The 24,966-nt window shown below is 38.2% G+C and overlaps 1 protein-coding gene across 1 annotated transcript in view; it reads right to left on the reverse strand.

The window, feature by feature from the left end:
- Nucleotides 1–24,966, reverse strand: part of XRCC4 (X-ray repair cross complementing 4) — a 283,046-nt gene that overhangs the window by 212,512 nt on the left and 45,568 nt on the right. The window contains exon 3 of the mRNA XM_054031803.1: nt 22,228–22,418. Within this exon, the coding sequence (XP_053887778.1) occupies nt 22,228–22,418 (191 nt within the window). The remainder of the gene's footprint in view (nt 1–22,227; nt 22,419–24,966) is intronic.

Genomic DNA, 24,966 nt, shown 5'->3' on the forward strand with positions numbered 1-24,966 from the left:
CTAAACTACAAAAAAAGGATTGGCACTAAGGGTCAAACAGAGTATAGTAACAGAATTCACTTAAAAGGGTAGGACACATTATTCAAGACATCTCTTTAACTTCTCTAAGAAAAATCTTTCACTGCTTGAGAGAAAATGAGCCTGAATCCTCATGCCTATTTCTGATCAAGCATTTTAAATTATTAGCTTACAACAAGGCAAGGCGTTGCTTGCTTTATGTTTTCTGGAGGCTGTTTTAACTTTTCATCTCAAAAACTTGGAAAAATATTTTTTAAAACTTACCAAAAAGTGAATTTTGCAGGTTGTTCTCCCTTCAATCAATAGATCTAATTTATTAAGTAGGTATACTGGCCAGTGACTGGAATAGCACAAAGAAGTCCAGTCTTTTTAATGATAAACGTAGCTCACTATCTGCTGTGATGTTCTTCACAACCAAAACTTTTACTCAGTCAGTGGACTGTCTTTATTTTAACCTCTGATGAGTCCCACACAATCTAGTACACTCCTGCAATTCTTAGAAGCAAATAGAACTGCCAAGAGCTTTGTGAGAAAAACAGACATAAGAATTTCTTAGAAAAAGAAAACCAAATTAATGTTGTCAGTGCTAAACATGTTTGCAATATGGGATAAGGACACCAACAGGGTCTAAAATCTGACAATTTACGTAAGGAGCTCACTACACCAAGCATTCACTTAACTTGGTATTCTCTTACAGTCAAATCCATGGATCTCCCGCTTCTCATACATCTTGCATTTGTTTTAGAACATTTTATCAAGCTAGGTATTATCAGAACAATAATTCATAGAATACCTTCAGAAAAAAGCATCTGGTGGGAATAATTTTGCATAAATTAAGGACTTTAGTTGAAATACATTTGCACTGTTTAGCACACACTGCTGTTAAGTCACTAAGGAACTGTCTGACTGAATGTGTATGTTTCACATCTGTCAGCTAAATCAGAATTCCAGATGCACAAAACTACCATTGAAGAACACTATCTGAATTTGTGTCATTCCCTAGAGGACTTTTGATCCACACACCGAAGAATGGATTCTAACATGACAAATATAAACACCAAGAATGGAAAGAAATTGTTTGGGGTTGTCTAAGGAGCGCAACTAAAAGTAGAGCATGAAACTGAACCAAACAAAAAATTTAACAACAGTGAGAACTGTTAAACTGTGAAATAATATCCCCATTACTGAAGTCACCTGAAACTGAACAGGACAAAGTACTCAAGAAAATATTTATATCAATCAGTCCTGAACTGTCAGGGATGTGTCATTACTGATACCAGTTCAGGTATATGTGTTACATTAAACATATATAAAAGGCAGGGCTGGACAAATTTGTGAAAATTTCACAATTGTTTTTTAAGCCATAACATTTCACAGTTTCAAATTGTTCATCTTTTTAAATGGCCATTCTGATTTTTGGAGAGAAGGCAGGGAGGAATAGAATACCACAAACCACAACACACATATTCACTTACAATAGGTTATTAATACAGAAATGGACACACCACATCAAACAGGGATGGAAATAGCCAGGGACACAGGCTCTTTGGCCCCAACTCTAGATTTGAATCTCTCTCCAGTGACTGACAGAGTGGGTGGTGGCCCTGGTGGAAATGGCTGCTCACATTCACATGGCTACATACTAACTGGCTAGAAGCCAGCCTTGGGATACTCAGAGTTCTGACTGCTTAGCAGAAGGAACAGGTCTATCCTCCCACTGTGTAGCCAGAGAGGGATGTCCTGCAGCTGATAATGCAAGTGGCTGGGATGTCCATGAGAGCAGAGTCAGCTGACATAGGAATCTGCTCTGTTATAAACTTCAGTAGTGTTCCTATATGGTCCTGCTACTATGAGATCCTTGTTCTTCAATATTGTCTCCCCCATGGTGGTGTCATCTTGCAGAGAACCACCAGTGGTCTATTAATTCTCACCTACCCACACTCCTTTGCTAAATGGGTTGCCCTTCCACTGATGTTGTCAAGAGAGCAGAATGAGACAGAGATGTCACTGGCCCCGTCCAATATTTAGGGATAGAGGGGGGGAAAGTCATCCTCTCTGCACATAGCTTCTCTCACCTCGGGTGCTGTTTTCAAAAACCAACTATAACTTGTTTATTGAAAGCAAATAAGGCAGTTATGTCCCGTGAGAAAATGAGTTAAAATAGCTTCTACTGACCCTCCTGACAAGAACCAATCACAGCTAACCAACCTAACCCCCCCCCCCCCCCATATCCTAACAAACCAACCCAATTCAAATTTTAAATAGCAACACATTTGTCACACAAGTGTCAAATGACAGTCATCGTAACAGCTAACAAAAAAGTCAAATGAAGGTCGATAGAAAATTTAAAATATGCAAAATTTCTTCAGTTACACAATTAATTACAAATAGTTTGCCTGGCTCTAGTTTCTGGAAATTTCAAGCTATATTTGCAAATAAGTGATGCAAAATGATGGGGTGCCTCTACAAATGAAGAGGGTCGTATTAGAGTTGTGTGTGTTATGTATAAAAAGTTAGGCTGATATCCTGGCCTCATTGAAGTCAGTGGGAGTTCTGCCATTGACTCGATGGGGTCAGCATTTTACCCTTAGTTTTTTAAATGACTGTCAGACATTTAGTTTTAAATATGCTTCCACATATAATTTTGCCATTATTTATTCTCTCTCTCCATTTATTTAAACTTTCTCACTTTTAAGATATCATTTTCTAAAGCGTATTTTACTCATGATTAGGGCCCTACCAAATTCACAGCCCATTTTGGTCAATTTCACAATCATAGGATTTAAAAAATCGTTAATTTCATTATTTCAGCTATTTAAATCTGAAATGTCATGGTGTTGTAACTGTAGGGATCCTGACCCAAAAAGGTGTGTGTGGGGGGGTTCTTCACAAGGTTATTGTGTGTGTGGGGGGGTGGTTTGTGGTACTGTTACCCTTACTTCTGTGCTGCTGCTGGCAGTGGCGTTGCCTTCAGAGCTGGGCAGCTGGAGAGCGGTAGCTGCTGGCTGGGAGCCCATCTCTGAAAGCAGAGCTGCCACCACAGCAGCACAGAAGGATGGCATGGTATTGTATTGCCACTTTTACTTCTGCGCTGCTGCCTGCAGCGCTGAGCCCTCAGTCAGCAGCTGCCACTCTCCAGCCAGCTGTTGGTACTGTTGTAACTCGAGTCAATTGACTACCAACTAAATCAGTTAACAAGGCTATGAATGCTAAACTAGACACTCCACAAACTTTTTTTCTGGCCATGATTCAGAGCTTGTCTACAGGAGGACACTCAGGAAAATTAAGGCAAATTAGTTAATGGTTTGGCGTTAATTAACATAAATTAACCCTCCCACCGCCAATGTGGATGCTTTCATTCAGGGATAAAGCAATCAAAGGCTACGTCTATACTGCCCCAAAGTTCAGACCGGAGGAGGAGGGAAAAGAGCACACCAAAATACTGCGCTATAACTCCCCTACGTGGACACTGTGGGCACAAATTAAAAAAATTCACGGTTTGCTTTAACAGTCTTCTTCAAACCAGACTACATTAACACAAACTAGGAACCTTTTTGTTTGTGCTTGCAGCATCCACGCGGGGGAGTTACAGTGCAGCACTTTGGCCCACCCTGCTATTCAGACCCCATAGTCTGAACCCTTAAATTGTTGTAACTTAATTCATATCCAAGACGGATTCACAATTTAAAAGAAATCACAATTCTATCCATATTTTGCTCCTGGGGTGGCACAGATAAGCACTACCCTATACTCAGGGCTCAGAGTCTCCTCTCAATCTAGCTATAAGTGAGTAGCAACAAACATGCATGCATAGGGCACTAAGGTGATATTCCACTGTCTTCCAACTTGTGTAATCATTAAATAAATGCACAGAAAGAGGGTGTAAAATGCTACCATTTCCTCAACTACAGTATTGCCATCCTCAAATGGAGAAAAAAAATCATAAACCAAGCTTTTTTAAGAGGACTGTTTTAAACAAGATAAGATTTTTTTTAAGTAATATATTTAGGGCTTGTTTAAAATTTGTTTGTTTTTTTGAGCCTTTAGGATTCACATTTTCAAACTTTGTCCTGCAACATTAAGTCTAGAGGTGTATCTTTTTTTTTTTTATGAAAGCAAAGTTTCTCACATAACAAGACTCCAGGAGTTGGGGCTTTAAACAAAAAAAAAATCACATGTAGCATTTTATTCCCAATGTGATGGTAACCATACATCTAAAACCACAAGGGTGAGAGAACCAAAGCAGTTATTACTATGTGTCATGCTGCAGCGTAAAGAGTGGCTGAAGAAATCAAAATGTCAAGCACTAGTCCTTGCCACAGAGGGCGCAGGCATATGGTGCCAGGGCCAGTAGATGAAAACTGGTGCATCTAATCAAATTTAAGGGACCTGATTTTTCTACTGCCTCACTTCCTGTGCCATCACGTAAATGGAAAAATCAGGCTCCTTAAATTTGATTAGACTTTAAAACAATCCACTTCTTCAAATTTCAACTTTAAATTTACTAAAGTGTCTTCCTAGTGCCACAGAAACTCCCTTTCTGACTGCTCTGCCCAGGAACACAGCAGGTGCATTTTCAAACTCCTAAAGAATGAAAAATAGCTGCTCCATCCTGCAGCCCACTAAAATGCACAAAAGGGGGCCTGAGCCCCACTTGGACACATTCCCAAACTATGTTGCTGGTGAAGATCCAAAGTACAGCTGATGAGCTCCTATGATTCAAAGAAGAGGCGCTCCATGCTGCTGACCAAGAGTGTTATATCAGGAAGTTTTGTTGATGTTGGTATTTCCACCTTTTAAAATTTATACTTGCTGTTTTTTTGCAAGCCAACAAATTTCTAAATCTTGGATAGTGAAGCTATTTTTTTTCCTTATATCCCCAAACTTACCCTTTTAAAAACTAGACAATTGCATACAGAGATTGTAGAAACTGTTTTTGAAACTATATTACAGTGCAGTATTTAAAAAACAGCATGTGATTTCAATGGGACTACTTATTGATTTTGATCCTATTTGGTAAGTAAGGGTGGCACAATCTATTTCTATATTAATAGAAAATTAAGGATTCATGGTCAATCTCTCTAGTCATAAAATATTCAAATATATATTGCATCCATGCCCTTAAGTCTGCACTTTGTGCATATATATGGTACAACTTTTATATCCTATTACATGAAAATATATATTAAAAACATTAACGTTGCAAAATCAAGCACTCAAAAGTTAAGAAATGCCAGATTTAAGATTTCCTGCTTTCAGTCCTGGTGCCCAGCACCACAGTGGTCCAGAGCAGAATTTTCAGGGAAAGTCCTACTCGGCCCCAGCAGCCCCAGAATGGCATATGCTCAGTCACTCTCTGGAGACAGTACATGCACAATCTGGGCCTAGTCTAAATGTAGGAGCTGTGACTAGTTGGTGTATGCTCAGTGCAGATGGAATCTTCAAAGAATTAAATTGCAAGACTACCAAATCTACCAAACACGTATGAACCGAGATTTTCACAAAGGTTATAACTTGGCCAAATTTGGGAAATTTCTTTCATGGGAATAAGAAAATATCATCATTGTTACCCCCTGCAAAATTTCAAGCCTCTGCTCCAACGCATGGAGTCTCTAAAACTTGTAAAGAATAGTCATACACCCAATTTGTTAATATTGGCAAAACAACTTAGTTTACCCTAATATCATTCTCAGAAATGAATGAAACATTTAGACAGAAACATTAAAATATAAATAAATAAATAAAACTAGTCTGAAGCAGACACCCAGCATGGAAAATTTTAGCCTGAACGGTTAAAGTTTGTGAAAGTAATAATCAACTGAAAACTAGGTCTTATAATGGGAATCATTGGGCAACCTTCACTACAGACATCACTACCTGTGCCACCTATAATGATCACATAATATTTATGAACTTCCACAATACTGTATACAAATAATTTCTACAATCTTTGGACCTGCTCCCACTGAAGTCACAGAATTTTGCCTCTGACATCATTGGAAGTAGAATTGAACCTACAAACACACGTAACATTTTTTAGTATTATATGCTACTGTGAAAATGTCAGGCAGAGTAAAAATTTTCTGGTATATCAAGGCCACTGTATATGTCAGACACAGTTACATTTTCTGGTGTATACAGGCCACCTAAAGCTGCCAATTCACAAAGACTTATGTACCTGCTTTACTTTACACATGAAGTCAATACAGAATTGGCACATAAATAAATTTTTGCAGGATAGGGGGCTTCGTGATTGTAAGCTATTTGAGGCAGAGACTGTTTTTTCATTGTGTGCGGGGAGTGTGAATGGCACTAATTCCCAGATGGGGCTTCTAAGTACTACTCCAATGCAAATAATGAACTAAACAATTGACAGTTATCTACAAAGCTAGTAATTTCATTCCCTATATAGCAACTAATGAAGACTGCTCAAAGTCTGTATTTGTCACCTTGTTTTCTCAACTGTTTCAAATCAACATTTTACAAATAATTAAAGACAATCCTAATTTAATTTTGAAATATATTGTACAGCTTTACTGTTCTTATTGACCAGTCTATAACCTTATTAAACATTTATTTTGAACCCCTGATTTTTAAAAAAAGTTATAAATTATAAACACATTCTCTCTAGTAGGCCTTGAGCTACAGACTGAACATTAAACAAGTATGGTATATTTTTCTCTGTTTTTCTAGCTCTTAGTTATTTCATTAATTTTTCAATAGTTAGACATCTTCAACTACTGTTTCTTGATATGGTGTAGATACAAGTTTTGACATTTTTCTGAAAATTTCATTTAGAGTCAATGAGTTATTTGGAGGTTCTAACCATCAGAGGAGTGAAGTTCTGCCACAGCCTTCCAAGGGGAACAGTGGGGGCAAAAAACGTAACTGGCTTCAAGACTGAGCTTGATAAATTTATGGAAGGAGGGGATGGTATGATTGGACTGCCTACAATGGCATGTGATCCATCTGTGACTGCCAGTAGCAAAAATTCCCAATGGCCGGAGACAAGACACTAGAAGGGGAGTGCTCTGAGTTACTACAGATAATTCTTTCCCCAGTATCTGCCTGGTGGGTCTTGCCCAGGGTCTAACTGATCACCGTATTTGGGGTCGGGAAATAATTTGCCCCCAGCTCAGATTGGCAGCATACAGCACTTGCAAGTTTAAAGTAGTGTACATGGTGAATTGGTAACTTGAAGTCTTTTAACCATGATTTGAGGACTTCGATAATTCAGCCAGAGGTTAGGAGTTTATTTCAGTAGTGGGTGGGTGAGATTCTGTGGCCTGCAATGTGCAGAAGGTCAGACTACATGATCACAATGGTCCCTTCTGACCTTAAAGTCTAGGAGAACTGCAATTCCTTGTCTCCTCCTCCCCCACCCCACCCCCACTTTTCAGATTAAAGCTCATCTTTCAACATCAGATCTTTAGACTGATTTCTCTGAGATGCTCTGTCCACTGCCCCTAATGTTTAGGGAGCATATCCTTCATTGTGATTAGGCGTATATCAACAATATTACTTTATACTTCCTTCTATTGACCACAAAAACCTCATTTCAGCCACTTGTACCTGTGATCTTACCCAAAGTTCATGACCATAGGTGAGGATGGGGAAGTAGAGTGACCTGTACACAGAGAGCTTCATCCGAGAACTTAGCTCCTGCTTTACCACCATGGATCGGTACAGTGCCCACATCACTGCCACCACCTCACCAATTCGCCAGTTGATCTCATGTTCCTGCTAGCCATCACTCGGGAACAAGACCCCTAGATACTTGAACTCTTCCACTAGGGGCAGCTGCTCCCTCATCACCTGGAGACAGCAATCCACTTTCTTCCAGGAGAGGACCAGGACCTCTGATTTCGATGTGCTGATTCTCATCCCAGATGCTTCACACTCAACAGTGAAACATTCAAACATGCATCGGAGATTGCAGTCTGAAGAAGCAAGAAGAACATCATCTGCAAACAAACAGCAGAGATGCCACTCCGAATCCACGTACCAGATGGACTCCACAGCTCAGCTGCGCCTTGGTATCCTCTCTATGAAAATCATGAACAGAAGTGGGAATAAGATTTTGAACGAACTCGACTTAATGCCAAGAGTACGAACACAACTCTCACTCCGAGAATAGAGGAACTGGATGGCACGCAAAAGCAGCACTGGCACCTCATGCTCCACAGCACTTCCCACAAGACATCTCGGGGAACATGGTCATATGCCTCCTCCAAATCTACAAACTCCCACGACCCCTCGAGTATCTGCGAGAGAGCATGGCTGGGATGGAATCCTGCATTGTTTTTTCCTAAATCCAAGGTTCAACTAATGGGTATAACCTCCTCTTCAGCACCTTTGCCAGGAAGGCTGAGGAGCATGATCCCCTTATAGTTGGAACACCACCTCTGGTCTCCTTTCTGAAAGACTGGGACCACCACCCAGAGGTACTGCATCTGCCTTCCATGCAACATTGAAAAGGCACATTAACCATGACACCCCAAAACAGTCCAATGCCTCGTCCATCCCTGCTGCCTTACCACTATGAAAGTACTTTACCGCCATCTTGACCTCAGCATCAGAAATAGATCCAATCTCACTGTAGGTTTCCGGCGCTGCCTCCTGAAACAGGGTTGAAGAGTTGGAGTCGGAGTTGAAGAGTTGCTCAAAATGTTCCTTCCACCTCTCAACGATCTCCTCAGTTGAGGTAAACGTTTCACCACCCTTACTGAATACAGCCTGGGCAATGTGATGCTGACCCCTCCTAAGGCAGTGAATGGTTTGCCAGAACACCTTTGAGGTCATATGGTAGTTATTCTCCATGGTCTCTCCAAATTGCTCCGAAGCCTGGGCTTTTGCTTCAACAACCGCCACAGCCCTCTTAGCCAGCTGATACCTCTCAGCCATATCAGGAGTCCAGTTAGCGAGTATTTCTTGGAAGGCCTCCTTCTTCAACTTGACAGCTTCTCTCACCACTGGAGTCTACCAGCGGGTCCTAGGGTTGCCACCATGACAGGCACCAACTGCCTTCAGGCCACAGCTTTTCATGGCTATCTCAACAATTGAGGCCCTGAACATGGTCCACTCACACTCAATGTCCAAGACCTCACCCAGAATGCAGGAGAAGTTCTTCTAGAGATGAGAATTTAAGTCTTTCCGCACAGGGTTTCCGGGTGACTCACATTGATTGTTTGGGCCTCCCATATCTATCTGGCCGGCGTCCTGTACGTTGGAACCAACACACCACTAAGTGGTAATCGACTGCCAGCTCGGCAACTCTCTTAACTTAAATGTCCAGAACATATGGCCTTAGGTCTGATGACACAACTATGAAGTCAATCATCAATCTTCAGCTCAAGGTGCTCTGGTACCAAGTACATTTATGAGTAACCTTGTGTTTGAACATGGTATTCATTATGGACAATCAATGACTAGCATACAAGTTCAATAATAATTCACTTTTACAGTCCAGACCAGGGAGGCCATTCCTCTCAATCATTCCCCTCCGGGTATCTCCATCATTCCCCATATGAGCATTGGAGTTCCCCAGTAGAACTACAGAGTCGGTAAGTGGCACTCTATTGAGCACTGATCCCACCGTCTCTAGAAAGGCCAATACTCTGAACTGCTATTAGATGCATAGGCACAAACAATATTCGGGGTTTACCTCTCTGAGACCCAAAGTCTCACTGAGGCAACACACTCATCTACCGAACAAACTCCAACTGCTCAGCCCCGAGCCAGACGCTTGCTAGTATCTCCACACCCGCCCAGGGCCTCTCACACGGGGCCACTCTTGTGTAGGAAAGAAACCACATTAATTCGAGAAGTTTGTTTCCAGAACCAATGCTATCTGTGGAGGTGAGGCCAACTATATCTAGTCGGTACCTCTCCACTTCTTCCACCAATGCTGGAGGGGAAGGAGGCAGAGAAGTGACATTCCATGTCCCCAGAGCCAGTTTCCACTGTGGAGGGCCAATCCATCGTGGTCCGTCCCTCCTGCTGCCATTATGGCATCTCACCCAATCCTCACCCTTCGCCTCATTCAAGTTACACAAGATTTATTTATACAAAACAATCCTAACTCCCTCACTTCTATTATTTTAGAAGTAAGGGTTCTACGACAACATTAACTTGGCCATGTTGCACATATTTCTATCCCTGTTTATCTTTTTAAACATGCCATCTATTTATCTAATTATAAACAGAAATCTCTTCAATAACATTTCTATAGAGAAAAACAGAAATAGAAATATGTACAACATGGCATGTTAATGTTCTGGTAGGGGCATTATTTTACATTATCTCATTTATTGTTATTTAAGCAATGTAGAAGCTTGATATTCCAAAAATGCAGAGAACTGAATAATGCTGTTGTCACTAAACATCTGTCTGTTAAGCGTGCAAGACCTTTAAAATGAAATCCAAAAGAATTTTTTTTTTTCATTTTTTAAGCAAAGGTATATCAGAGTTATTCAAAATATAAAAATATTTTTACTAAGTTACACAAAACATGCACAACAATAATTGGGTATGCAAGTCATGTATTTTATAATTACTTTTAAAATTACATGCCATGAGGATAGGCAAGTTTTCTTTTAAATGTCAAACCCTACAATATCTCACGAAATTTTCAAGTATACAAGTATAGCATAACTGTCACAAATTGCATTAACCTAAAAAAAAAAAAAAATTAATTCATAAAACTTTTAGAGAGCTAAAACATGTCAACTGAGAATTTAAAACTACTACAGACTTTACTTTAGTGAAAGCAAAAGTTAGCAGCACATTATTTTGAGCTTTAGGGGGTTCTTGCATCTACTGAGGTAGGAACACATAATTACCTTCCCTAGAGCTGTGAGAAGACAAATTCTTGCAGAAGAGAAACGTAGATAAGATACTTGCTGTTCTGCAAGTTTAGACTGTTATGCCTCCTTATGAAGAATATGGGAATAGATTTTTGTGGTAGAATTAAAAAAAAACATACCACACAACTCACTGAGTAATCTCTTTTGCAGAACATCATCTGTCTCCAATATTTTTCTAGGGAAACCAAGACTTGTCAATAGACAATGATTTAAAGTTTTGCCTCTTCAAAGGAAAGTGATTCTAACTCAGCAATACAAGTAAAAGTAAACCTTGATTTCTATACAAAGAAATGCACACCATGTATTCCAAAATGGGAAAATCTGAAATGCAATAATAAATAAAAATAAATAATAAAATAATAATAAACTCACAGACAATACAATTAATGTTACCAGTGAGGAAAGGACCACAAGCAGGAGATAATGCTGATTTGAGAGTTTTATATATTTTACTGTTCTTAACGTATATTTAAAAGTGCTATGCTTTTCTAATAATAGAACCATTTGACATTGATGGAAAGAATTATCCAGAAATTACAGTCACTGAAACTATTGTACAGTTTGAGCATATCAGGTGTAATCAGTGTTGAGAATTTTTTTTTCCACTGTAGCGCAGCAGCCATGACAAGTAGGAAGAGGATGGAGGAGAATTTATTAATGCCAACCTTTTATAGAATGGTTTTCCCTGCAGCCTCACCTTTTTCAAAAGCTTATTTTATTGGTATTTAAAATCTCCTTCATGAAAGCAAAAACAAAACAGATTACATGACAACAGTTAAAAAAAGAAAATGTCACCCTCTGTGAAATAAGAAATGTTGTGTTTTTTTTTGTGTGCCTTCAAATACAGAAAAGGGAATCTTAAAACTTCAAAACCAAACCAAAATAAAGCTTTTATGATTCAGGTCTGGAAAGATGACTTACCTTTATATTCACATCATGCAGGAATACGTTAAACTTCATAAAGTAAGTGTTGGGGAGCGGAGGGGGCAGGGAAGAACCCTGTACTGCACAGAAGTCTTTCAACCAGCAAGCACCGTCTACGTTTGTCTCAGGCATAGTACAGTAGTAAAATATTCCTAGACCCAGATGTCTTAGAAAAAATCATTCAGATATGTTCTCTTATACTCAGAAGGATGTATTTAAGAGTAATATAAAGTAAATTACCTTTACACTGACTTACCAGTTCATCATCTTGTCTTTGTGCAATATTTCTTCTTTTCCCTTTCCATTTTTAATTGAGTAATTAGTTAAATTGCCTGGGAAACTATCTGAACTCTGAATGACCTTTGTTACCCAAACAATGCATCTTCAACCATTAGAGCTAAGCACCTATTCAAACCTTGGATCAGGACTTCAACATTTGGGAAAGTTTTAGAACTATTCCAATTCTGCTTAATTCACTCGCATTATAAGAAGTTATATTTAATGCACATATGTCAAGGTACTTCAACCATAATGAAATTACAATGATCTCAGATTCCCTGCACGATATTTTAGAACCCACTGTAGAAATGTTGCCATGGAAAACTAGAGAAACAAATAATAGCATTTCTTTCATCAGCCCAATTAGTAATGGAGTTTTGTACCTAGTGCTGGAACTTCTTAGGCTAACATCTTGCCTATTTACTAATTTTCCTAATAAGCAAGGAACAAATCTAATACCTGCCACATTAATGTGAAAAAGTTTGCTAGCCCCCCAGTGTTGTTTATCAAAGACTATTTAATCAATTTAATTGCCAATTTCAAAAAAGAGAATCTTGCTGGAATTCCATTATTTATCATATGTGGAGTTACTAGCTAAAGTACTTGGAAAGATTTACTTGCAAGTGGTCACCTACTTAGATCAAGCACTAAATCACTGACTCTGTGATGATGTTTGTTTAGGTGGCAGCAGTTTAGCTGGCCAAGTCTCAATGGCTCCTTACTGAGCTCTGTGTGTGTGGCCCATTTTGCATTGCAGCTGGCTTGACACACAAGTCCCACTGTATACCAAACCTATTGTTATTTTAATGTGACTCTTAACAGTCTCCTTTGCCCTTACCACCCTAAAAACAGCTCCTAAGGACAGTGTGTTTAATACCCTGTAGCAAAGCCACCTGTCATAAAGAAAATATATTGTATAATTTAAATTAACTGGCACAATTATCAGGCTTAGATGCAGCTAAGACAAATATTTCCAATATTTTGGGACAAATATCTTCTTTGATCACTGTTTCAAAAGACCAACAACAAAGAAAACAGTAATAGTTCTGTAAGACAGACCTTTTACGGTTTTTCCTTGTGTCTAAATAAATTATATTCCTTATTTAGAAAACTGCTTTCAATCATATGCTACTATGAAATTGTAACATGAATGCATCTATAATAGAAGTATTTCCTAAGACTCAGAAATGAAATATTTGGGACAACTGGAAGCTCTTCCCCCCGCATATAAAAATTTAGGATATAAGTGGCACAGCCCCTACTAGGAAAACCTACTACCTTACAATGAAGAGGCAGGGTCAAGGCAAACCCACCCCCACAATCCCTCCACGTTGCCTGCAGTATTGTCACACTGGGTTTACTGTCTACATATCTGGGAGCAGAATGCCTTCCTGCACTCCCCTGGGTTGAGTTGGCTCCCTCACAGTCTTCAAGGGAGAGCTGTACCTAAATAGTGTCGTTGAACTCTTAGTGATTTGGTATAAAAAGATAAAATATAGGCTCAAAAGTATAACATTTCTAATGATCTTCTGACAAATTGTTTTAAAAATTAATCTCTGTCCAGATTTATTTAAATTTATTTAAAGTTTATTCCCATACACAAATCAAGGACCAGGTGGGATTATTCTTCCCTATCAGTTAGAAAATGCAAACCAAGCTGATCTAAAACAGCTTGTTTTTAACTTCCCCTTAGCCAGAGGATGTTTACAATTCTGACTGATTTTTTTTTTTTTTTTGTAGACGTGGAGACTCATCTGTCAGATTTACCACTGTCAAACATTCCATCTAGACACCAAAAGGCAACCTAAGCCCCGAACAAACAACCTAGGGCATCTAAAAGGAAAGGGCAATCCTATTTTCATGCGGTGACTTGCAAAACCTATATTAACCTTTCTACCACTTTCCAGACTTCTATGTGGGGTTTTAGGGTGTGGATATTATTTCCCTAGAAAAGTTTAGGATAATCAATGCACTGCTATCTAGAGGACTTTTATGTCACAGATGTTCTATAGAGGCAACCAGAGAAACAGACTTTTGAAATGGAAAACACCCATTAGGTCAGCTAGTGTACCCCACTACCAGTGCATGATTGTTCACTCCAGTGTATTTTCAATTGCTTTGTCGGGTCCTGTTTTACTGTTTATATGACTCAAGCAATGGGGTTACTACCATCTCCCTCGGCAAAACACACGCTTCCACAATCAAACAGATTTCACCATTAGAAAATGTTTACTAATAATGAGCCTCTATTTTCCTTTTCTTAAGTTCATCCCATTATTTCTGCATGTACATCACTGGACCATTCTACACCAGTCATTCTTTGGCATATGATACGTTTTAGTTAATTATATTAACCAGGGTTTCCTTAACAAGATTCAAAAAGGTAAATATTGCCATTAAAATACTTCAGAACACACTCCTAGGAATCTCAATTTTGCTTGTGGCTATAGAATCCACATGCTTTCAAGTTTGGTTTTTTATTAAATCACTACTCTTCACCACCACTCCAATAGTACATGAGAATGCATTCTTTCTGCTCTAGTTGCATTATGCTATTCTCACAGAAGTCAATAACACTCCCACTGATGTCACTGGGCACAGCATTGGGCACCAAATGTACAAACTTTCAAACAGAACACCACAGAAACTCTTGAAAACAAGTAATAGCATGAATAGTCACAAACAGAAACCACCCCCTAACAACTAGAAACCAAATGGTGTTGGTACTGAAGCTAACATTTAATTTACAGTAAAAGCAGTCAGAATATGTTCAACAATTTTAGAAAATACACCTGCATCATTTTAATTCTTAAAAGTCAACATTCAGTTCTTTTACCATCAAAAGTGTGTTTGCCCTGTCCCTTATGGGTGTGGGTGTGTGTGGGGGGGGGGGGGGTGAACAAGACCCAAGTGAGTGGCTTATACTATTTATGTTAATTAAGACAGTTCATTAAGGACCCAATTCTGTATGCAATGAGACTTCTCATGTACATAATGTTAGTCGAGTGCATAAATGTTTACAGAATTGAGGCTTAAGGGCTTTTCGATTTAGACTGCAAGCTCTTTGGGGAAGGGATGTGGTTGTACAGCACTTAGCACAGTGGGGTCAATGACTAGTGCTCCTAGGTGCTACAGTAATACAAATAAATAATATTACACAGAAAAAAATAGGTTAATAAGACGTAACAAAAAGCCACTTAAATTCTACACAAGGATGTCCACAGGGTAGTTATACTGACATAGCTATAGCAATACAATTATACCTCTATAGTTCTGCTGGCCAATTTCCCTGTATGGGTAAGCACTTAGGTCAATAAAGCAAAATAACAGCAATTAGAAAGCAATCAGCATACTATCATCATCTACTATTAATTCAAAAATGTCATTCTATTCCATATAAGCGAATCAGGTGGTCACCTAGGGTGCCAAGTTAAAGGGGGCACCAAATTCAAGGAAAAAAAAATCAAATTAAAAAATTAAAGAGAGGAAAAAAATACAAATAAAATAACAAAGATGTCATTATTTCAATTCCCATGTGCATACAGAGGGAATATGAATTATAATTAATTTCTCTACATTTCTGAGAATTTATTAATATGTAAAATGTTTTATTTACTGCAAAAATAAATTTTAGCGAAATTTTTCTTCAATTTGCGACATAGGGTCAAGATGACCCACTCCGCGATTTTGATAAGCAATAACTCAGCCACTATGAAACACATCCACCAGCGACAAGAGCTGCAATGCTAGTGACACCTAACTCGAATATACATCAAGGTTGCATAGCCGGAAATTCATGTAGAGTGGAGATATCGTGAGTTGATACAAGTCAAACAGTCATTTTAACACACATCACAGATAGATAGTTAAGAATCGAGTGAATACTGTGAAAACTTATGTTTCTTGGTGCCCAAGAATGAAGTCTTTCAGCATTATAAATCCAAAATGTGAGTATCTTTAAGCGTTATTAAACCTTAGCGTTATTATCGGGCTGTATAATTATGAACTTTTCTTTGTAATAACTGGTTTACCTGTTATAAATAAGGTCCATAAAAGAAAAGTAACAGTGTTAACGCTTAATAGACTATAAAAGTGATGACGTCACACTCCACGCGGGTAACCATGAGGAAGGGGATTACTTTCCAAACAACCGGTGTTGGGTTATAATGTCGAAAAAGGTCATTTTGTTTCCATGTAAATGCTGTAACTAACTGTTTTAATAGGTAAATGAGTGTATGTTACTAATCATTGAACCTTTAAGCAGTGAAAAGACGTGTTGGGATGGCTGCAATCAGGGCCAGCTCCAGGCACCAGCTGAGAAAGCAGGAGCTGGGAGCGACCAAGGGGAAGGGGCGGCACGTCGGACTCTTCGGCGGCAATTCGGTGGAGGGTCCCTGTCCCTCTAGGAGGGAAGGACCTGCCGCCGAATTGCCGCAGAAGAAGAAAGCGGTGCGATGGAGCTGCCACCGATTGCGATTGCAGCTTTTTTTTTTTTTTTTCCTTCCTTTGCCGCTTGGGGCGGCAAAAACCCTGGAGCCGGCCCTGGCTGTAATGTGGTTTAAAATCGCCAACTATGTGGTGTGTCAGCCACCCTTAACGCTATAATGTTTGCAGTCGGGAGCACAGTACATAACAATATTCAAATGCCCCATGGCAGAAAGAGGAAAAAGAAAACCCTCAGGAGCGGAGTTTCGTAAACGAAAGGCTAAAAAGGAAAAGGACCAAACAAAACAGCAGGGATCCTTCCTGAAATATCTTCTCTTTAATCCAAATAAAGATGGAAGCAGTTTACAGCATCCAGATGAAGGAAATTTACTTGCAGAGGAGGCTAGCTCACATCTGCATGGAAGTAGTTTGTAACATAAAAATGAAGGTATACTACTTTGAGTTTTGGGTAGCTCACATCCACAAAAAAAGCAGTTTGGAAACTCAAGATGATGGAAACTTACTTCTAGATGAAGGCAGCTCACAAAATCAGACTGATATGGAAGTGGAGAAAATTTATTCACCTTCAGAGACACATGCAGAAATTGAAGTAATTGAAGTAGAAGGAAGAAAGGATGAGGAAGTTACAAACAAGTTACAGTATGGGGACCCAGCTTCATGGCCCAGAAGTGATGACAGTGTGCGGCAAATTCTCATGGAACGTGGACCCGAACAAGTTCATGAATTTCCCTTCCCTAAGGATGGAAATAAAAAATAATTCTCTGCTCAGCATTACAAGAGGAAACTCATTAATGCAGAAGAAATTCATTGAAACTGGTTACAATATTCAGTGTCGAAGGACTCGGTGTTTTGTTTTTGCTGCAAGTTGTTTAGAGATCAAGCAATTTGTATATCACTTACTGAAAACGGTTAGAAGGATTGGAAAAAACATATCTTCAATTCTCTCTTCACATGAAAGTAGTACAGAACATTTGGAATGTTTTCAAAATTGGAAAGAACTTGAATTATGATTGAAAAAAGGAAAAACTATTGATGAAGAAAATGTATGTGATATCAAGGAAAAAGAAGAACATTGGCAACAAATATTAGAGCTTCAGATTCCTTTAGTGAGAATTCTCCGTGGGCAAAATTTAGCATTCGGCGGCCACGGTAGAAATGAAAAATTATATACCCCAGGTAATGGAAACTTTTTAAAATTTGTTGAATACCTAGCTTTGTTTGAGCCAGTCATGAAGGAGCATCTACGTAAAATAACTGATCATGAAAGACAGGTTCATTACTTGGGAAAAAATATGCAGAATGAACTGATTCAAATCCTAGCAAATGCCATTAGAAAGAAAATTGTAGAAGCTGTCCATTCTGCAAAATACTTTTCAATAATACTGGACTGTACACCAGATGTGAATCATGTTGAATAAATGACAATGATCATTCGTTTTATGGATATAGAAAAGTCTGCAGATGAAGATAATGTTGAAGTGCTCATAAAGGAACATTTTTGGGGGTTGTACCACTGAAGGAGATGACTGGAGCATTTATGACTGAAACTATTCTACAAGAGCTTGAAACAATGTCATTATCTGTTGAAAACGTACATGGCCAAAGCTATGATAATGGGAGTAATATGAAGGGTAAAGACAATGGTGTGCAAAGGAGAATGATGGAAATCAATCCTAGGGCCTTTTTCATTCCTTGCAGTGCGCATTCTCTGAATTTCGTTGTCAATGATGCTGCTAGATGCTGTTTGGAGGCAAGCAGTTTCTTTGACCTGGTGCAACGTGTTTATGTGTTTTTCTCAGGCTCAACACGCCGTTGGGAGATTCTGACTCACCATGTGAATTCTCTAACTGTGAAACCACTTAGTCAGACAAGATGGGAGAGTCACACTGATGCATTGAAGCCTCTTCACTATGAACTTGGAAACATTTATGATGCCCTAATTGAAATTTCTGATACTACCTTTACTGGATCATCTGGCAATACTGCACGTTCAGATGCAGAAGCTCTTGCAAATGGCCTTTCCAAGTTCAAATTTGTGACTTCACTCATTCAAAATATTCTGTAGGAATTCAGAAATGATGAAGGGTTCGAACGAACACTGGTAGATTCTCTCAAGCTTGCTGAAGAAATAGACTTTCCAACAGAATTTGAACCAGAGCCAGTTTGCATTTGGCAAAAGAAACAGCAGTTTTCATATGAAGGATGAGACACACCCATTCAAAATCCAAAACAAAAGGTTCAAAATGAATTTCTACTTCGCAGTCCTTGATACTGCTGTTCACTCAGTTGACAAAAGATTTCATTAGATGCAGCAGCTAGAGTAAGTATTTGGCTTTCTATATGATATCCACAGCTTGCAAAAGAAAAGAGCAAAACAGATAAGAAAATTTTGTATAAAACTGGAGTCAGCATTGACTCATGAAAATTCAAAAGACACGGATACTACAGATTTGTGTAGAGAGCTTCAGGCTTTTTCAAGACGACTTAAGAAACATTCCACTCCTGAAAAAGTACTGAAGTTTGTTTGTGAAAATAAACCCACAGTTTTCCAAAGATTTTTATAGCTCTACGCATTCTTAATTTTGCCAGTTTCCGTAGCTAGTGGGGAACGTAGCTTCTCAAAGTTAAAATTGATAAAAACATATCTGTGTTCAACAATGGTTCAAGAGAGACTTGAACTTGCCACAATGTCAATAGAGCACGAAATAGCTGGAAAACTGGATCTAAAAGAAGTAGTGACTGAATTTTCCAAACTTAAAACAAGAAAAGTCATGTTTTAAGAGCACAGAGAGTTTTTTATTCTGAGTGTTTTGTAAATATAGGTTAAAGTTCATTGAAGAGTTTTCTTATTTCTTTCTAAATTGGATGTGGTGGTAATGGCAGTTAAAGCAGGATAGCATAATGGATGATTTTGGATTTGGAATAATAAAAATAATTAACATTTTTAATACATTTTTATTTGGAATCGGACTGAGATATCATCTAGCTGTCGTGTTCAAATCTATTCTGAAAATTTGGTGTCTGTATTTTATCTGATTTCAGAAACATTGGTTGGACAGATAGACAAACTGAATAATTAAGCCTCTGTTTAAAAAAAAATGCTTAAAAAAACATTAAAAGGAAAAAAGGGTCAAAATGTTTCCCAGTTTACCAAAAACCTCAGCCTAGCTCTGCCCTTGGGGTTTGGGGGTGGGGGGCTTCGACTGAATGGTTCACCTAGGGCGCCAGTTGCTGGCAGCTAGTCTAGGGCCAACCCTTCTATTCCTGAAGGAAGTCAATGGAGACACTCCAATAATCAGAAATACACACAAAAATTTAAAAGCATGGATTTTTCTAAGTAATGACAGAGAAGGAATGTTTAAATAAAAAAAGTGAATGTTGATCATTAAAAAAGCATTCTTAGAAAAGCACTCCATTCTGATGAGCACCATCATGCCTCTATTGCTTGCTGTATAAAAAAAAAAAGTCATCTCTCTATGGTCACAAGCAACACACAGCATGAAAGAATGAAAGCAGAAAAGTAAAACACTGTAACAATAATATTAGTGCCTTAATTAACTGCTGTTTTAACCAATTTGTCACTCTTCCTCTTTGTGCCCATATTGATGTCAGAAAAATATATATCCAAGCTCTGAGCAAGTTTTCATGAAACAATGGTAAAAGCATCTGAACCCCTTTTACAATAGTATTTACACTACTTGCAGAAAGGCTGCACCTTCAACGTAGATAGAATAGGCAAGGTATGTTAGACATGCAGGCATGACCAGAACTTGTATTTTCATGAGCAAACTAGGTACTTGTGTACCTAGGTACCCATTTTATACCTCTTAAAGACTGTATTTTGTCTGGTAACTCACATTCGTACATAAGACATACAAGTGAGATGACTAACATGGTTGTTTTTAATTTGTGCTAAAGTAATACTCTATGTGTAGTCACATCTTCCAAAAACAAAGGAAAAAATAAACATTTCTGGCCTGTATGTTGAAGCTGAAGTATGATGGGTTTAGCTGAAGTCTGCTTTTCAGCATTTTCAATTTAATGAAAACTCTGAGTAATCTTGCCCCTATTTAATGCTTTAGGATAGGGCTTTCAAAGCACTCAGCATTGGCTTAATTCTGGTTCCCCAGAAGTCAATGGGAGTTAAGCCAAGAAAATCCCACCATAATTTATAGAGAAAAAAAGATGCAAGTACCAACTCCTTTTTCCAAGTTTGTGTAACAAAGCAATCATTACCACACTACTCTAGGAAAATAAAGCAAATTTGACAGCCAAGCACCAAAAAAAAAAAAAAAAAAAACCATCTTAATGTTTAGGCATGTTTCTGTAATGATTTTGCTACTCATCAAATCGTAAAACTGTACTGAATTAATAAAAGTAATCCTATAATTGTTCTTAGTAATTTAGTGGATTTTTCTCAAATGGTGATGATGGATTACATAATGGGGAGTGGGAGCTTTAGAAGCAGTGGATTTACACAAAGAATACAATGTAGCATTGTAATTATTGGAACTCATCACTTCCTTTAATTGAACCTATACTTTAAAATAAAAAACAGCCATGCCAAAACTTCTCTCTTTTGCTGAAAGGAATACATTTAACTAAAGAACTATGGAATACTTTTATTACACGCCAAAGAACTGATCTCCCAAAAGGTGGAAATGATGAGATAGATTTCAATATATACAGTAGAACCTTCAAATTACGAACACCTTGGGAATGGAGGTTGTTCGTAACTCTGAAAGGTTCGTAACTCTGAACAAAACGTTATGGATGTTCTTTCAAAAATTCACAGCTGAACATTGACTTCATACAGCTTTGAAACTTTACTATGCAGAAGAAAAATGCTGCTTTCCTTTTATTTTTTAGTAGTTTACATTTAACATAGTACTGTACAGTATTTGCTTTTTTTTCTCCTCTGCTGCCGCCTGATTGCATGCTTCCAGTTTCAAATGAGGTGTATGGTTGACTGGTCAGTTCTTAACTCTGGTGTTCGTAACTCTGAGGTTCTACCATATAGCAGATGTACATACACAATCTTTTTAGAGGGAATAAAGACACATAAATACCCATTTCACAGTAATTACAATACTGAGACACAGCAATAAGTTCCAAACACAAACTACCACAGGGGTGGGTACCATAGAAAAAGGAATGTAACCCTCGACCTCTCCTTGTGTTAAAATAAATAAAGCATATGTATTGTTTCAGTACAAGACCGGACTGCAACACCAGTTGTAATACAATTACTAAACTTTTAGAACCAGTTATTGGAGGAACACACACAAAGGAAACAGCAATCACATTGACGAAATAGGGGCTTGATGCTACAGCTGTTACATACTCAAGACTCAAATTGCGGCCAATGGGACTTCCAAGAAGGAAGAGGCCACCACATCAACCTCAAGGCCCCAGTCCTTTCCCAAAAGGAATTTTAAAAGGTTCTGGAAACATTTCTGTTGTTCATAAGTTTTGTGAAAACTTATTTTTACAAAATCTCAATATTTTGGACCACACTGGAATTGACAGTATCTATTTAACTCAAGGTTTTTGTTACAACTTATCAAAGTACTGGCCATGTTTTTAAAAAGAGAATTTTATTAAACTGAGGGATGTGTTCAGCAAAAGGCCCTTTTTCATATGTATTGCACCAGATATGACTTTTTACAACATGTAATGTTACAGAAATACTTACGGAAACATCTTTCAGATTTTTTTCATATGAGAAATCACAGCTTTCCACATTTTCTTCATCTTTAGAAACATCAAAGTTGTACATATTGGCTGGGCCTGCTCCCAATACTAGTGCTTTCCTCAGTTCTTCAACATACTTCTCTCTTTCCATTTCCATGTCATCAGCCTCCTTAGAAATCTCAGCTTCAGACACTGGGGAGGGAGGAGGAAATTGGAGAAGTCTAAAAAAAATACACTTTAATTCTGGAAATATATACTAATATTAAAAGGAAGTTATTATTAAAAACTATTTAAAAAGGTAAATCAAATTACTATTTTTAATTAAAACTAACATCTCTGAATGTGGTTTATTACCACTTTATCCCAACCCTTTTGCTTAGCTAGAGTAATGATAGATTAACTTTTCAACAGCAAAAGAGAGCTCTGAATAACTTTATATGTTATCTTGTATCCCACAATTTTCCAGGGGGGAGGGGGAGGGAGGGAGAGAGTTCTTCCAAACTCCTAAGAGATAGGGGCCTTCCCTACACTTATTTCCTACCCTCACATGTTCCTTATCACCTTCTCCAAGTTTAAACTTTGCAGCCATTACCAATCTAATATCTCTCAATTCAAAATAAAGGGGTATCACTAGAGACAGGTGAACCAATTCTTATTGGGTCAAATCCAAAACCAGCTGAAATCAAATAGCAGAATTTCTATTGGCCTCAATATGCTTTGGATAAGGCCTCTTCTGAAAATACTATGTCCATTTTCTAAAACACTTAGGGCCTACAAAGGTTCAATAAAGGAGAAATCCCCCTCACAGGACCGAAGCCAGCAACTCGTTTCCTATTCAGGCTAGACATGAGTTCCTATGTACTTCTTTCCTGCATCCTTCCCTCCTCTTGCCCCACAAACTGAAAGACCAGGTCACCAGGCTTCATCCCTTCCTCTTGCTAAAATTATCCGAGCACATTCACTCCTACCAGAATCTGACACCCTAGTTTATTCTCCTCTTCTGTCTTCAAAATCCATTGTAGGCTGCAGTTGACTCTCTATTGGGCTCGAGCACTTCCCACAGTGAATTCCCTCACACCCTTGAGCTTTAACCATCCCCAATTTCATTCCATGCTAAAATGTGACAAAGGATTATGGAGGCATTGAACATGATGCGCCTCGTGTGAGATTTCAGGCACAAATATTTTGGGTTTTTAAAAATATAGCAATGAGATTTACAGTAATTATTTACAATGTGAGTGTAACTGACTCTCCGCAACGGGAAGCTCTCCCCAGAGTCCTGCTGCCAGCAGAGAAGGAATATGCACAGACCACTGCTCCAATTGTCATGAAGTTATTACGGGTGTTTAGAATTTCTCTTGAAACAAAAATCTATGTATGTGGCTGATTAGAAACAATAAAGCTTTCCTTAAATGATTCACATCATATCTATCTTCATAAAATACGCATCTGTTTTCTCTTAGTTTTCCATTTCTCTCTTGTTAGCATCTACCTTCAGCATCAGTAATAGTGGGATCCAAGCCTCTTTGCAGTTCATATGAAAATACTTCAGATTTTATCATTCTATTAAAAAATGTTTTGCAGACTAATTTAATCAAATAGTAATAGCCTTATTTGAGTTCTAATAGTCTAATTGTTGTTGGAGTGCAAGATCTATTGTTGAGCCAGATTTCACTGTACTATGTATAAGGATATATAAGGACTCAAATGGAAGAGAGAAAAAATGCACTACACTTTTTAAAAAAGTATTCCACCTGGGTCAGATCTAGCCTTATTCTATAGACTATCAATGATCTATACTCTTTATTGGGTTCACAAGTGTTTCACTTTCCAGTTATAGCACCAATCTTCTGCAGAACATGATAGATAGTCATTTTTCTCCATTTGGAACTGAAGGACTACCCAACATTTGAGACAGTGAGGGGGGGAAAAGAAGAGCCATAGCTTGTGTCAGACTGAAATAAGTTCTTAACACTGAAGTGAACCCCCAACTGAAAAATATCTCATGTAGTACTTTAGTTAGCTGTATTTCTTCTTTCCATAAATCTCATCTTAACAACTGTTTCACCTCAAGAGATACACTTGCATACATATCCTGATCTTGCAGATGAAAACAGAAGAGCTTTCCAAGTAAGGAAACCATGTTGAAATTGCCTCATTCTTCTCTTATTTATATTATTGACAGCATAGGTAATCTGGTATTGCAATGGAAGCACTACTCGTCAAATCATCAGTCATCCAAATGTATAACAGTGGGGTGAATGGGCAATTATTTGCTACACATAGAGGTAGACATATCTCTCCCCCCCCCCCCCAATTATTTTTAAGCAGTTTTGCACATCATCTTTTTTTTTAAATCAGCATTGATAAACAACACGAGATCACATCCTTCACAGCTAGTTTCAATATTTTCTCTGTGTTTTTTTTAAACACACACACACACACACACACACACACACACACCTTGTAAAGGTGGTAACTATACCTATTCATGCACTTTGACAGAGTATGGAAAATATGTAGACACTATACATTTTTAAAAATTTTAAGTCACACAATGGATCAGGTTTTCAGACAGAAAGTAGTAATGCATTTGCACGGGTATGCATGCATTAATTGGAGATTTGGACACAAGAAAGCTAGATAGGGACCTATTTGCCAGATGTGCAAATCAGTCGTTTTTGCACGCATATACATTTGTTCATGAATATTTGCACAAATAAAGGAATTTTCTGACTGA

Source organism: Malaclemys terrapin, chromosome 6, assembly GCF_027887155.1.
Source record: "Malaclemys terrapin pileata isolate rMalTer1 chromosome 6, rMalTer1.hap1, whole genome shotgun sequence".
In the NCBI taxonomy this organism is placed as follows: domain Eukaryota; kingdom Metazoa; phylum Chordata; order Testudines; family Emydidae; genus Malaclemys; species Malaclemys terrapin.